The 13,424-nt window shown below is 41.0% G+C and overlaps 1 protein-coding gene across 1 annotated transcript in view; it reads right to left on the bottom strand.

The window, feature by feature from the left end:
* LOC146003239 (uncharacterized) overlaps window positions 1-13,140 on the bottom strand; it is a 121,060-nt gene extending 107,920 nt beyond the window's left edge. The window contains exon 1 of the mRNA XM_083141418.1: window positions 12,920-13,140. Coding sequence (XP_082997544.1) covers window positions 12,920-12,952 — 33 coding nt within the window. The 5' untranslated portion in view covers window positions 12,953-13,140. The remainder of the gene's footprint in view (window positions 1-12,919) is intronic.
* Window positions 13,141-13,424: the final 284 nt, after the last annotated feature.

Raw genomic sequence — 13,424 nt, 5'->3', positions numbered from 1 at the left:
TGACGATGAAGACGATCAAATGAAACTGATGAAGGGGCATTTACATGAGTATGGACTCAAACTCGGAACCATTGCTAGTTAGTTCCGAGTCGACCACTCAACGCTATCGGCTACCGAGGCGGCTCGCAGGAATTTCGTAAAGAGGAGTTGGACCGAAGGGGTATGACCCCACCAAACCAATTCTGGTTCGCAACAGATATTTCTATGAATATCAAAACATGGTAGACAAGACACACATAACGACTAGGGTCAAGTTGTCGACTTGAAGTCGCCACCGGAGTTCCCGGGTTCGAGTACCGGGGTTGGCGTTGGTGTTCTTTGCAAGTACTCCTTGATCAATTTCAGCTAGGCCAGATTAAAGGTAACTCCTGGCTTCCATTTACAGAGCAGAATGATTATTTTGAGAAAATCGTCTTGCCTTGCTGGCCCCTTCGGGAATGGTACAGGGAAGGATGGATTCTAAGATTGCCGCTTTTAGCCGAAATAAGAGGGCAGCGGTAGGTCTAATCAGGACCAATTACATAACCCGGGACCCCTTGATTACAAGCCTGTTTACATTTAAAAAGGAATGAATACATGATACATATTTGAAATCCATGGTTACGTTTCATGTTACGTCCTGGGTTCGAATCCCGGCCTGGGCAAGGGTGTCCTTTGTGAGAGTTCCTTCATCAATTTCATCATATCATAACTCATCCTCATCGTCGTGATTAGCCAAAACTGGAAGAAAAGCAACGCTAAATAACAAGAAAATGAGATTTAAAACCATCTTCGGTTGTTGTAATTTTTGCGAATTGGAGATTTAAAAATAACGTGTTGAAAAACATGTACAGCCACGTGTTTGACAAAGGGATGAGTGACAGGAAATGCTTGGGAATATGTTGCCACAGATATCAGTTGCTTCGATGGGCATGTTTTCTTATCTTTTCTTCTTTTACTATTTAGTTATTTTTGTGATGGGTTGAAATCATATTTGTGGGTGCGTTAACATTTAAGTCATTTGCACCTGTCGCACTATCCGGGTCAAGCCCACTACCAACAAAACGTCTCTCTGGGCCTCCGAGGACTAAAATCTCCTTACCCAGGTTAAATTTTGAGGCTGTAAAGGGGTACTTAGCACATAGCACATATAAGGACAACACACAACTCTACAGAGAATTATACTGACACCAGAGCCTCGTTGGCCTGGCAGAAATGCCATTTACCAGGAAGTGAGGTTGACTTGAGTACCTTCAGCGAATACCTTCAAAATCATACAGTTATAAATAGGATGTTTCTTGATTATTTGGGGGGTTAGCCGTCCCGTTTCCTACGCCTTTGTCGGTTTAACCAAGAGAGTGTGGCACCCCTTCCCCAAAAAGGAAGCACATTACTGAACCCTATATTGATTGATTTGTTTTATTTTACTTCGACTTTTGTGCCACTTTTGACTACTTTGCGAAGATGGGGATGATTGATATGATGAAATCGATGAATGGACACTCACAAACATCCACGGCCAGGCCGGGATTCGAACCCAGGACTCCTAGCGTCGTAGAGCGATGTGCTAACCACTCCCCCACGGCGGTCGGCCGAACCCTATAATTATGGTTTTAAAGAACACCTCATAGGTACAACAGGACAACATAACAAACAATACTAACCATCCAGAACATACCTCGAGCCATAAAATAAACGTCATTTATTTCTTTGTCAAAAACAGCGGCCACCGTATCCCGACTAAAGGAAGACAATAGCTGCTAAGACAGACGACAATACTCTCACTCTGTTATTAAATTCGGAATGCAGGACAAAATAATTCCCACGACTTCATTATAAGCCTCAACTTTAAGTCGCAGATAAAATAACATAATATTACTTTGTTTGTTTACTCACAGTATGAGTCCTAAATTATACCAGTCGTTCATATCGCATTGGACCGACTGCAGAGATTTCTCGTGTGAAGAAGTATCTGAGAGAAGTACAGAAATGTTTTAGAAGGAAATTATGTGAGAAATAGGACGTGGTGCGAATTAACGCCTGCTTTAGCACCATGCTTGTCATTGTTCCCGCTGGATTTTTCCGACAGTTTTCGTGTGAACAAAATACATGATGGATACATACGTGGATGTCCATAGCTGCAAGGTTTTAGTTTGTAAACAATATTACTTAATTTCTTGTAGACCAGCGAATCTTAATCGCGTACTCCAAGGGGTAACAATGAGAGGTAGCAAAGAGCTAACTTTGCTGAGTTTGCCTCAGTTTTGGCTATTTCTGTGATTCGTACACGATTTTAAACTCTAAAGTAGGGATGGAATTCAAGCGGGAAGGAGAGAGACAGACGTCTGAAAATTGAGACGAGACCTTTTCATAGAGTAGAGTAGTCTCTCTTTTGAAACAACACGGGAGGAAACCCCAATACGCAATTACACGTATCAGTTTGCAGCGTAAGGTATCATAAAAAAAGATGTTCGCGTTGCACAGTTTAGAGTGGAATGCATGAATATTACCAAGCAAATTGTCCATCACCACGTTTATTTTCTTTGTTTTAGCCAGTGATGGCTTCATGATTTGAAACAAAACGCCAACAACCTCTGCACCAGAGCATACGTAAAAATTAAATCCATTCCTTAAAAACAGGTGGAATGTAAGACAAAAATTAATGAAAATAGTCGTGGACAATTTGCCGATCAATATTTGTGCATTCCACTGTACATGAGCACCTTGCCGTATGGTAATCTGATGGAGGCTTTTTTGCGCCAAGCCGATACTGAATACTGATTCGTGTAATATTAAAAATATGACCACAAATCAAAATTGGGTGCCCCATGCGGCTTGTTTAGATATGCCAAAGGAGTGGTTGTAGAGAACAAGGAAAAGAAACAAGCACTTGCAAGTCGAGGCGAGAATAAGAATGAACCCTCATTCACAAGACTGGATGAGAGAGACTGTGTCTAGTCTCGTCTTGTGTCTAGTGTCGGTATCTATCTGCTCATACGGTGGATTGAACTAAACTATAACGAACTTTTGACGTTTGGAATAGCTTTAAGTAAGGTTTCAAATTCCTGAATAGCCATTACTACAGCGCCTTGAATAACGTAGTGTGGAAAACGACCCAAGAAACTAGTTCCCCAGACGGATGACAAACATAGATGGCAGTGCGATAGGACCAGGTGCTAATTTTCTTATGAAAGTAATGCGGCTTAGTTAGTTTTTGGAATATATTATGTAGATTTGTTTGTCTAGAAAGGCGGTAAGTGAATTGATGGAAACAGTTATATTTGTGGAGTGATTTGCAGTCACGAAATGGCATTACTTTCGAAAGAAAAGTAAAATAAAATTAATAAATAAATAGCATGCGTAACACAAGAAGAAACATCGAAAAAGTGATTCCGGACGTCAGGTGTTGGATTGTGTACTAGAGCTTTATTTTTCTATGTTATTAGAATATAAATAGTATCCTGAGAGATATTTCATACCGAGGCGACAAACCACAAGTGTCGCTTGGAAGCGAGCAGTCCGTAATCAATGCAGCCTTTCGAACCGTAGGGACACAAGCTCTGACTGCACCGCTTCCTCAAGGAGATTTTACACCAAACCGACACACGACAAACGATACGAGGATTTCACACCAAAGCGACACGGGTCCTTCGGCCCAAGGCAACTTTCATACCGAAGCGAGACGCGACACATGTTGCTTGGAAACGAGCCAATCAAGAGCAACATTTCACATTGTAAAGGCATGACGGGCAGCACAGGCCAGCGTTCGGTTGGTGAAATCCTCAAGCGATAAGTGTCGCGTGCCGCTTTGGTGCGCAATATCCCTAAAGCAAGACACTGATTGCATCGCGCATGCGCGAACAACAAACCACGGCAACACGTTGCAAGCTATTGAGGGAATGGTCCAGTTTGAGCGACACACAAGCGACAAAGCGACACGTGTGGCTTATCGTGTCGCCTAGATCTGGTGTTCGCACAATTAGCAGCAAACGCTTGCTAGTAATAGACTGAAGTGCCGCTTCAAGGCTGTCGCTTGTCACTTAGTTCGGAACTCCCCCTGTAGCGGGTCGCTTTCGCTTCGAGCTGAGCACCCTTCTTTCCGACTGAAAAAACAAGTAGCACGCGAATACGACATATGAACGTGTCGTTTGCTGTTTCGACCCTCATGTGCAATGAATGCTATTTTACAGTCTGGAAGTGTGTGTCACTAGTGTGACAGTGTGAACATCCCGTGTCGCTTGCCCCATTGGTTTGAAAGTTTCCTTACACTAAGAAAGTTTTGTGGGGTTCCCCTTGTCGTTTCATGGAATCATCATCATCATCGCCGCGATTAGTTTAAAGCGGAAGAAAAGAGTCAGTAAATATCAAAAATACACATGCTTCAGTGTGTATATCTTTAAATGAAATGATGATGATGACAATAATAATGAACCTAATTCATACACAAAAATTTAGTTGCCAAGAGCATTCCACGCGTATTTTTTCTCCCGTACTATTAACGAAAGTATGACGATAACAGGACGTGGTCGACTGTCTAGAATGTTCGTTAATATCTTCGCGACCACTGTACCAAATATCATAACAATTATCACATTCATAGAAATGCTTCATGTAAAAGAATCAGACGTTGCAGCGAAAACTCCATTTACTTCCATTATAAGCAGACGGATGGGCCTCCCCCATGGCGCAGTGGTAGCATCATTGCCTTGTAATCAAGGGGTCACAAGTTCGATACCCGGTGGAGGCACAAGTGGTTTGGATCCCACTTTAAACTGTAGGTCCAGTCCCGATTAGCCATACTGTGCAAAAAGTGAACTTAAAACACCAAATCAAATCAAATCATTATAAGCAGACGAATACCAAGCACCGGGTCCAACACCAGCGCCTCTAGCGGATCAATTTCGAGTGGAACCAGCCAGAGAGCGCAGAACCGTGCCGTTTTCCACGCTACGTTATTCAAGGCGCTGTAGCCATTACTCACGTCAATAACTGCTACCGTATTTCACCACATAATCGTTGCACCGTTTTTTCAGTCCAAAAATTGGTTTCTAATCAATTCTGTAAGTTCAACACTGTAGTAAATTTTCTTAAATGTAATATTTCGAATATAATGCACAAATCAATAACAACTAATACTCTTATGTTATTTTTTCTGACAGGAAAAATATTTGTTAACTGACACAAAAAGAAAAAATTAAGTGCGTCGATTTGGACTGTTCAATTTTAAGGTATATTTACGAGCAATCCGTCCATCCTTATCATGCACCAAAGATTTTTTAAGTACCGGTAATATTAACATAATGGTCGCACTCCATCCACATTTTTTGCAATTAAAATGACATAAAATCTTCGATTATTACGGAGTGAATGTGCTTTTTTTTTGTTTGTTTGTTTGTTTTCTCTTTCCCCTTCAAGTTCTCCCACGTTCGTTTTATGTGTGGATTTAATCTTGAAGCCAGCAGGAGATCCTACACTAGATCCTCCTCACGCCTGAGGAGTCAGTCATGGCATGTGCTATGAAGTCCTGTGCATGCACCTGAATGTAAAAGTGTGTTTTTCAAGTCCACGTTGTGCTCACTGCTAGGCCAGATAGGCTAATCGGGACTGGGCCTACAGTTTAAAGAGGGATCCGAACCACTGAATAATGTATCTCCACCAGATAAGAACCAGGAACTCCTTTATTACAAGGAGCCATACAGTATTTGCAAGGACTCTGCCTCAGTGACAACACCAGAGGCAGGCGGCCGAAGGATTCCCTAGGGACATTTCCACATCCTTTAAGCCCCACCCCCTCACAGGAAATATCGTAGACAGCAAGTATTTCCTTGTGCATATTCACTTATTTGTGCCTTCATATTCTTCAAGAAATAGCTTCCGAGATCAGCATACCCGTGAACATAATCAATGTGCCACTTTATCTGAACAGGAGTGTGCAACAGGCGCGGAACCACGGGGAAGGCACCCTCCCAATCCAAAAGCTTAGACTTGGTTTTTCCATACATAATATTTAATTTATATTTCATTTGTATATCAGAATTACACAGTAAGCTAGCTCTCCATTATTTAATTGGTGTAATAATTATAGATTGTTATTATGAATATTTTTATAAAGATTGTAATACCGAATTATTATTATTAATTATTTGTTCCCAAGCCTGTATGGAGGATGTCTGCTAAGAATATACATTCTAAATCAAAATTACAAAAATAAGTTAATAACGACCCTAATGCTTTATGCATATTTTTACATTTTCCTGGATCAACAGGAGCGACATGATTCTATAGGAGAGGTCCTTGTTTCCTCATTTCCCAATTTCTATTCGCATCTTTATGTAATTACTAATTAGAATTAATTAATGAACATCCTTTACTTATCCCAGATTCGGACCCAGTACCCTTGTTTTCAGCTGTGCGTGTAAATCCCTACGGAGTAGTTCCTATATCGTACGTATTGTTTATGTACAGGGTGCGAAAACCCGAGGGGGACGTGGGGAATTCCCCCCACCAACGATCTTGTCCTGAAATTCCCCCCCCCCCACCAAACTCTTCCGGGGGGGAGAGTTTTTGTTTTAACAACGAACAAAAACAATTAGTTTAGGATTCGAATATACTTGACTGGAATAATATCGATAACATACAAAAAGAACGGACAAAAAAGAGACTCATCTCTAAGGACACTGAATCCAGCAATCCCCAGAACACAGAAATTAGACCGACTTATTTCTTCTCCATTTCTCATCGTCTTTCGTTAGCAACCACGAAGTATATAAATATATTAATAAAACACGTAATAGCACTTATATGTGAATTTTATACAGAAAACTATTATCTTCTTAATGTATCTTAATTTTCGTCCCTCCTCTCTAATTGTTCATAGCACATCAAAATCTTGAATTTGCAATTACATTTAAATGAAAGACAGTCGATATAATATATTGTATATTTTATAATATAATTTGATTATTTAATAATTGACACAAATTTAATGACATATATAGTGTGTGTATGTGTGTCTGTCTGTCTGCTCCTTCCCCCCCACCAATCTGCAGTGATTTCACACCCTGTTTATGTAAAAGCTATGTAAATATTGCTTAGAATGGACTTCCGCGGGAAAATCACTCCTCCCAAGTGCAATCCCTGCATCCGCCACTGGTGTGCATCAGGTTATGTTATTCAGTACTATTATTTAACATTGTACTCTAACAAGGTACTGTGTCTGGCAAGTTGGGTGTCCATGAAACACAAACGAAACATTATTTTTGTATGTAGTTGTTATCTCCGTAATCTCTGTTATTCATCATAAACGTCGTTTCTTCACTATCTGTAACCTTGAAGTTACCGGAACTGTTCATATTTTTGCAATTTTTCCAAACCTAGATATCTACTGAAACAGGAACGTTTTTATGCAAATTCTTGCACAAACTACTTCGAAACGTAACAAAACTGGTGCATATCTTCCTGCTTTGGACTCCAGGAGTGCCGATCCAAGAGAAAAAGGTGAACGAACCAAACACCCGACGGAGAAAGAAAACGTGACTATCGACAGTGTTGCCACATTTTGGGCCGGTGATACATTTCTTGAATTGCCGGGGAAAAAACATCTGGAATTTGATCTGATCGATGCGGGGAGACGCGAGGTGGCCAGGACACCCAACTCTTCGAGATTCAATTTCAGTAAATTTTGCACCGTTTACATCATGAGCGGTTGTAACGTCGAGCATCGTTACGGTGAAATGAATTGAAGCGGCAACTAAAAAGAGTTCATTTGACTCTTTCCGGTTATTTGTACGTCGCCTTTCACCTCTTTGGTTTAATGCAATGATGAGGATGAAATGGTGCTGGTACAATGATACAGTCAAGCCTTGTCCCAGGTTCCAAACGGGGCACTCTGGCTTCGTGGCGCGTTCAGCAGACCATTTCGCCGGCTACAGTTGGCTCTTATCAATAAATGACACTTCGCGAAGTCCAAGTGAACGACGGACATATGCCGACCTCCGTGGCGGAGTGGTTATCATAGACATCAGGGTCCCGGATTAGAATCCTGGGCTGAGCATAAGTGTTCTCGGTGTCTTTTCAATAATTTCATTGTATCATACCTCATCCTCATCGTCGCGATTAGCTAAAAGTGAAAGAAAAGCGGCGCTAGATAAAAGATCAAATGAAAAATCAGAACGAAGGATGAGAGGAAAGGTACGTACAAGGAAGTGGATGGAAGGTAACGTTTATGGCCTTCTTTGAAAGTACACTGCCAAGTATTTAGAAGAACCGAGGAAAAGCGCCCAGAAACTTCAGTTAGGATGGCCGCTGATTAACCACATTCGCCCGCCACCAAAAATTTTGCCAGGACGAGCCAATTTGTCTAAATTTACCATTACACTCACCGACAGAAAATTATCGATAAACCCCTGCTTCAACCTCCCAAATACAGCCCGTCACCTTAACTACTCGCCCAAAGAAAAAGGGTGGTAGAAACCCAAGTAGAAACCATTACACCGTATTAGACAGAAGATTGTTATTGTTACTGATTTGGTGTTTTAAGTCCACTTTATGCACAGTAAGGCTAATCAGGACTGGACCTACAGTTTAAAGTGGGATCCGAAGCACTGTGCCAAGTGCATCCACCTGGTATCGAACCCGGGACCACTTGATTACAAGGCAACGACTGCGCCATTGGGGAGGCCCTATTAGAAAGAAGAGTGCACATCAGAAACAATTTCTATAAACTGATCTAAGACTGCATGAACACAGGGTTTACAACTGAGTTAAGATTATTCTGGAGAGTGCATTATTTTTTGCTGCCCGGAACTGTGTGTTGAGCTAGAAGAACAAGCAATCTTACATAACATTTTTTCCGCAACAGTTATCCCGATTGTACAACATCGCACTTGGTTACTTGCTGCCGCGAGCGAGCACCGTTATGACTTATGGCTGTCAAATTGAGGTAAGACTAGCTTTATTGAAGCAGTTAAAGTGCAACGTTTCACAGCTACGTCGGCAGGTTAGGTAATTCCGAGGATCTGTCCGACTCCTAGTGATTTATCCATACACACACACACACACACATCCAACAATACCCAAAATTTTCGAATAGTCTTTGTGACATGTGCATACTTTCACAAGTTTTCTACACAGTCACAGTGTGTTCGAGATTATTTGAAAATCGTAGTTTCCATCCCAGAAATACGAAAACAGGCACGAAATTTCTGAACATTTTCTGTCCCGAAATCGGGTTTTCAAAAATTTTCTGTACCGATCCCTTCGACCAAAAATACCCCTTCCTCACGTCCCTACTATCCACATATACAGAGGCGCTCCCAAAAATATCGTGGAGTTATGGTTTTGTGTTTTCTGTAATAGTAAGAACTATTTTACCATATTTTTACATATTTGGGGATTTTATTTTATTGTTGTTATTTAGCGTCGCTTTTCTGCCACTTTGGCTAATCGGGACGATGAGGGTGAGTGATGATATGACGACATTGAAGGTGCACACACAAAGAACACCCAATGCCCATGGCGGTTCGAACTCAGAACCCCTGGTGTCGTAGTGCGCTGTGTTAACCACTCCATTATATATTTAGTGATCTTTACTTTAGGAAAAGGGACCCTAGGAGAATGATAACATCCCTGAGTACACCACTGTACATAGAGACAGTAATTTATCTACGCACCTGCAACCCCTATTTTCCTCAACACCCCCCTTAAATTCTTCCCAAAGGCCGAGTAAATTTACTTTTACACCCCCTGAAAACGGCTTTTCGTCCCTCTCTCCTATCAGATGGAAAATTCTGAATAAACCCCTGCATGGTGTGGAATTTATGCAATATACTGTGCAACAATTAAGCCCCTCTGGGCAGCCCTTAGTGCATCTGTTGTTGCATGTCAGAGCTCCTCCAACTTTCATTCTTCTCTGACCATAGGAGGCAATTGGATGTACAAGCCCCAAATCTGCCCTCAGGCACGCCACTGGTTAGGTTAACGCCCTGCAAGAAATTCGGGAGGGGGGGATTTCGGTTAGTTGCCCCTGCTCTCCCTTCCACATTCCTGTATCATTGAGATGGATTGACTACAGTGATGAAGATGCAGGAGATCCTTAGATGACCTCCAGCCCTTCATTTGATCATGTTATAATCCTCTAGAAATATATACTATACAACTGTCTCAGATTTGATAAATTAAAATCCACATCCCGTGAAAAATCCCTCCCCAAAACTCTTCAAATTCCTTGACAACTTAAAATTGTCATTTTAAACGACATACGTGAACCGTTCCTCCTCAGTCTGAGAATATTTGATGACTAAAATAAAAATAATAGAATTCTCGATGAATAATGAACAAAGTATATGATATTTTTCCATTTTGCTTTAAGACGATTTTCTATGTCTTAATTGTGACGATGAGGTTGAATGGTAATTCGGTTATATTAATAAGGAAAAACTGCTCTCACTGAGAAGTTCACGAGTAAAATTAGTGTGATCAGACGCTCAACTTGTTCCGTCATGAAGGCAGCTTTTCTTTGTGTAATAATATTTATGTAATAGAAAGATGTTCTGGCGGCCCATGAGTCCCCAGCCCCCCCCCCCCACCTCTCATGGATCATCTACTTTTTTTACATTCATGTTCCAATAAATTTATTTCATATGCTCATTTTGATAAAAAAACATATACTTTTACAGTTTTAATGTAATATGTAGTAAAACATACGGGAAACGAAACGTGCTGGTATGTCCAATTTTAGTGAAGCAACGGAAAACGTAAAGTACTGTATAATGCAATTTGGTAAAAAAAAAAAAAATCGGCAGCTGGTATTTTGCAACAACTGCAAGAACAGTAACAACAGCACGAAATGTAGGTACAAAGATATCACATGAAAAGTTATGAAGGTAGTAGCAGTGACGGTGATTGGGGGGGGGGGGCAGTTGTCCTCACTGATACTAAGGCTTGTCTACCAAGAGAAAGTAAACTGTCCTTGCCCCCCCCCGCCCCTTCTCCGGTTTGGCACCCAATCACTGCTATGCATAGTATTATTATATTGGCGATTTTGTTTTCGAAAACAGGGTATTTTAAAATGCTAATTAGTTTGCAGCTCCCTTCCACGATTGCATCGCAGTAGTACAGTGGGATCCATGAGTATTAACGTGCAAATTGTCCATGACTAATTTCATTAATTTTTCTCTTACATCCTATGTGTTTTTAAGCGATGGATTTTTATGTATGCTGATGAAGAAATTGTCAACAGGTTGTTTTGAGTTTTCTTTTAATTCTTGAAGCTCTTATTGGGTCAAATAAAGTGCACGAACATGGTGATGGACAATTTGCATGGTAATACTCATGGATCCCACTGTACCTTTAAGAATGCTGACGTTCCAGTGTAAGTGTAACAATAAGAATTTCTAACGTTTAGAAATTATTTTGTCAACCAATGATAACTATAATGATCTTGGGATTATGCAGGGACGGCTCAAGATAAACTTTTAACCCTGGTGAGGTGATTTCCTTTCTAATTTCTATCTTGCCACGCCCTAAGTGTTTACTGCAACCCTCCCCCCCAAATGGCCATGTTATATATTTAACATTTTAACGAGGAAACATTATAGCCTTATTTTTTTAAATACCTTAAGTGCTGCTGTTAAAGAACACGTTTATTGTAGGCATGCACTTATTTAATACCTACATAATGATATCAAAATAACAGTAATCTCTAAGCTTGCCACTACCACACAATGCATAATTGTGCAAAGTGAAATGGTTACTTGGAGGAAATACAGAGAGTTTATATCTATTGGATTATTCTCTACTAATTCCAGGCCGACCTCCGTGGCGGAGTGGTTAGTACAGTGCGCTAGGACGCCAGGGATCCTGGGTTCGAATCCTGTTTAGGACATGGATGTTTGTTTTCTTTTTGTCCGTAATGAGAAACAGATAGAATAATACAGTAAAAATTGACACGTGTGAAAGTTGAGAAAAAAGTGAATGAAGGGGCCTGGAGGTACCACCTTTTACTTCTTTTTTTTTTAAAAAAAATAGTTGTTAGCACAGTGATAGCTAGGATGCAAGGGGTCACGAGTTGAATTCCGACCTGGGCATGGTTGTTCTTTGTGAGTGTCCCTTCATCAACTTAATCATTATACCATCATTCATCCTCATCTTCGCGATTAGCCAAAAGTGGCAGAAAAGTGAAGTAAAATAATGCAAATCAACTAATTCAAGTTTCTAAAGTTTCCATCATATTTAGCGCCTAAAATCAGAAATGAATTAACACGTTCTTCAACTTGTTTCTCTTCTAGTTAACATTGGTATCAAATGTAAACAACATGTAGATTATGTGCGCGGGGTAATGGTAAACAATATATAGATTTTGTGTGAGAGATAAACAAACCGTATGAATTAGTACATCGTATATTCCAAGGCAGGGATTCAGGGACATGCAAGTGGTGTTTTCCATGCTGGGCATTGCTTCCATGAGTAACAGGACATGTATATTACCTCGCTCGGAACACTTCTACGGTTCGGCTTCGAACGGGACACATTACACCGTGATTGGGAACCCACTTTTTTTTTAAAATAGTCGGTCCAGTCACGAAAAGCCGATCGGAGCATACAGTAGACTTAAAACAAACAAAACACTTCTGTATACATTAAAGATTGTTGGCAGAAGTAGCGCTGATTGCCTGTGTTTTGTCAAGCTAATGCCACAGCTGCACCTTTTCTGCTGTCATTCTTTGCATCTTTTCCCAAGAGCCGACTTCAGAAAGGTTGACAATAAGCAACAAACATTTACGTTACGTTGCCACAACACATACATAACCACACTTCAAACACACGTGTCACACAAGTTTTCATCACTTGTGAAACCAACAAGGAATTCCTGCACGTGATATCAAATAACACGGAATGATCGGGGAGAGAAAAAACAAAAACGAAACTTAGAGCAACTGACCTGTTGACTTGACCTTACTAATCGTCCAGCCATACACTTGCAACGTGTTCCAAGTGACAACCAGCGGATCCCCACGAGAATTCAACAGGTGTCCTTTGAATCAGTCACACCACACGCACATAATCCTCCACCAACTTAAATTCCCCATTAAAAAACACGTTGAAACGCGAGTGCTCCAACGTTCACTCCGCCATTGTTATTACTTCACCATCTTCCAAGCCTCGAACCCAAACTTCTCCCGAACCAGTTCGTAAGTCTTTGGCGGGACAAAAACTCCTCCTTGGGGCCGGCAGGTGGCGTTAGTATCATGCAGTCTCCTTGGCCTGCAGTGTTGCCGACTAGCAATATTTATCTACAAATGTGCGCGTGGAGTCGCAGCCGGCTCTGGCAATGGTACTACAGTTTTGTAGCCCAACAGAAAACTGGGAATAGGAATGGTGATTTGTTGAAGGAAGTTGTGCCAAAGAGTTTCTACCTTAAGGCGGAAAAATGCAGGCTCTTCCTG

Source organism: Lepisma saccharinum, chromosome 1 (assembly GCF_977018435.1).
Source record: "Lepisma saccharinum chromosome 1, izLepSacc3.1, whole genome shotgun sequence".
NCBI classification, from domain to species: domain Eukaryota; kingdom Metazoa; phylum Arthropoda; class Insecta; order Zygentoma; family Lepismatidae; genus Lepisma; species Lepisma saccharinum.
This window is presented reverse-complemented; position numbering and strand designations above follow the sequence as displayed.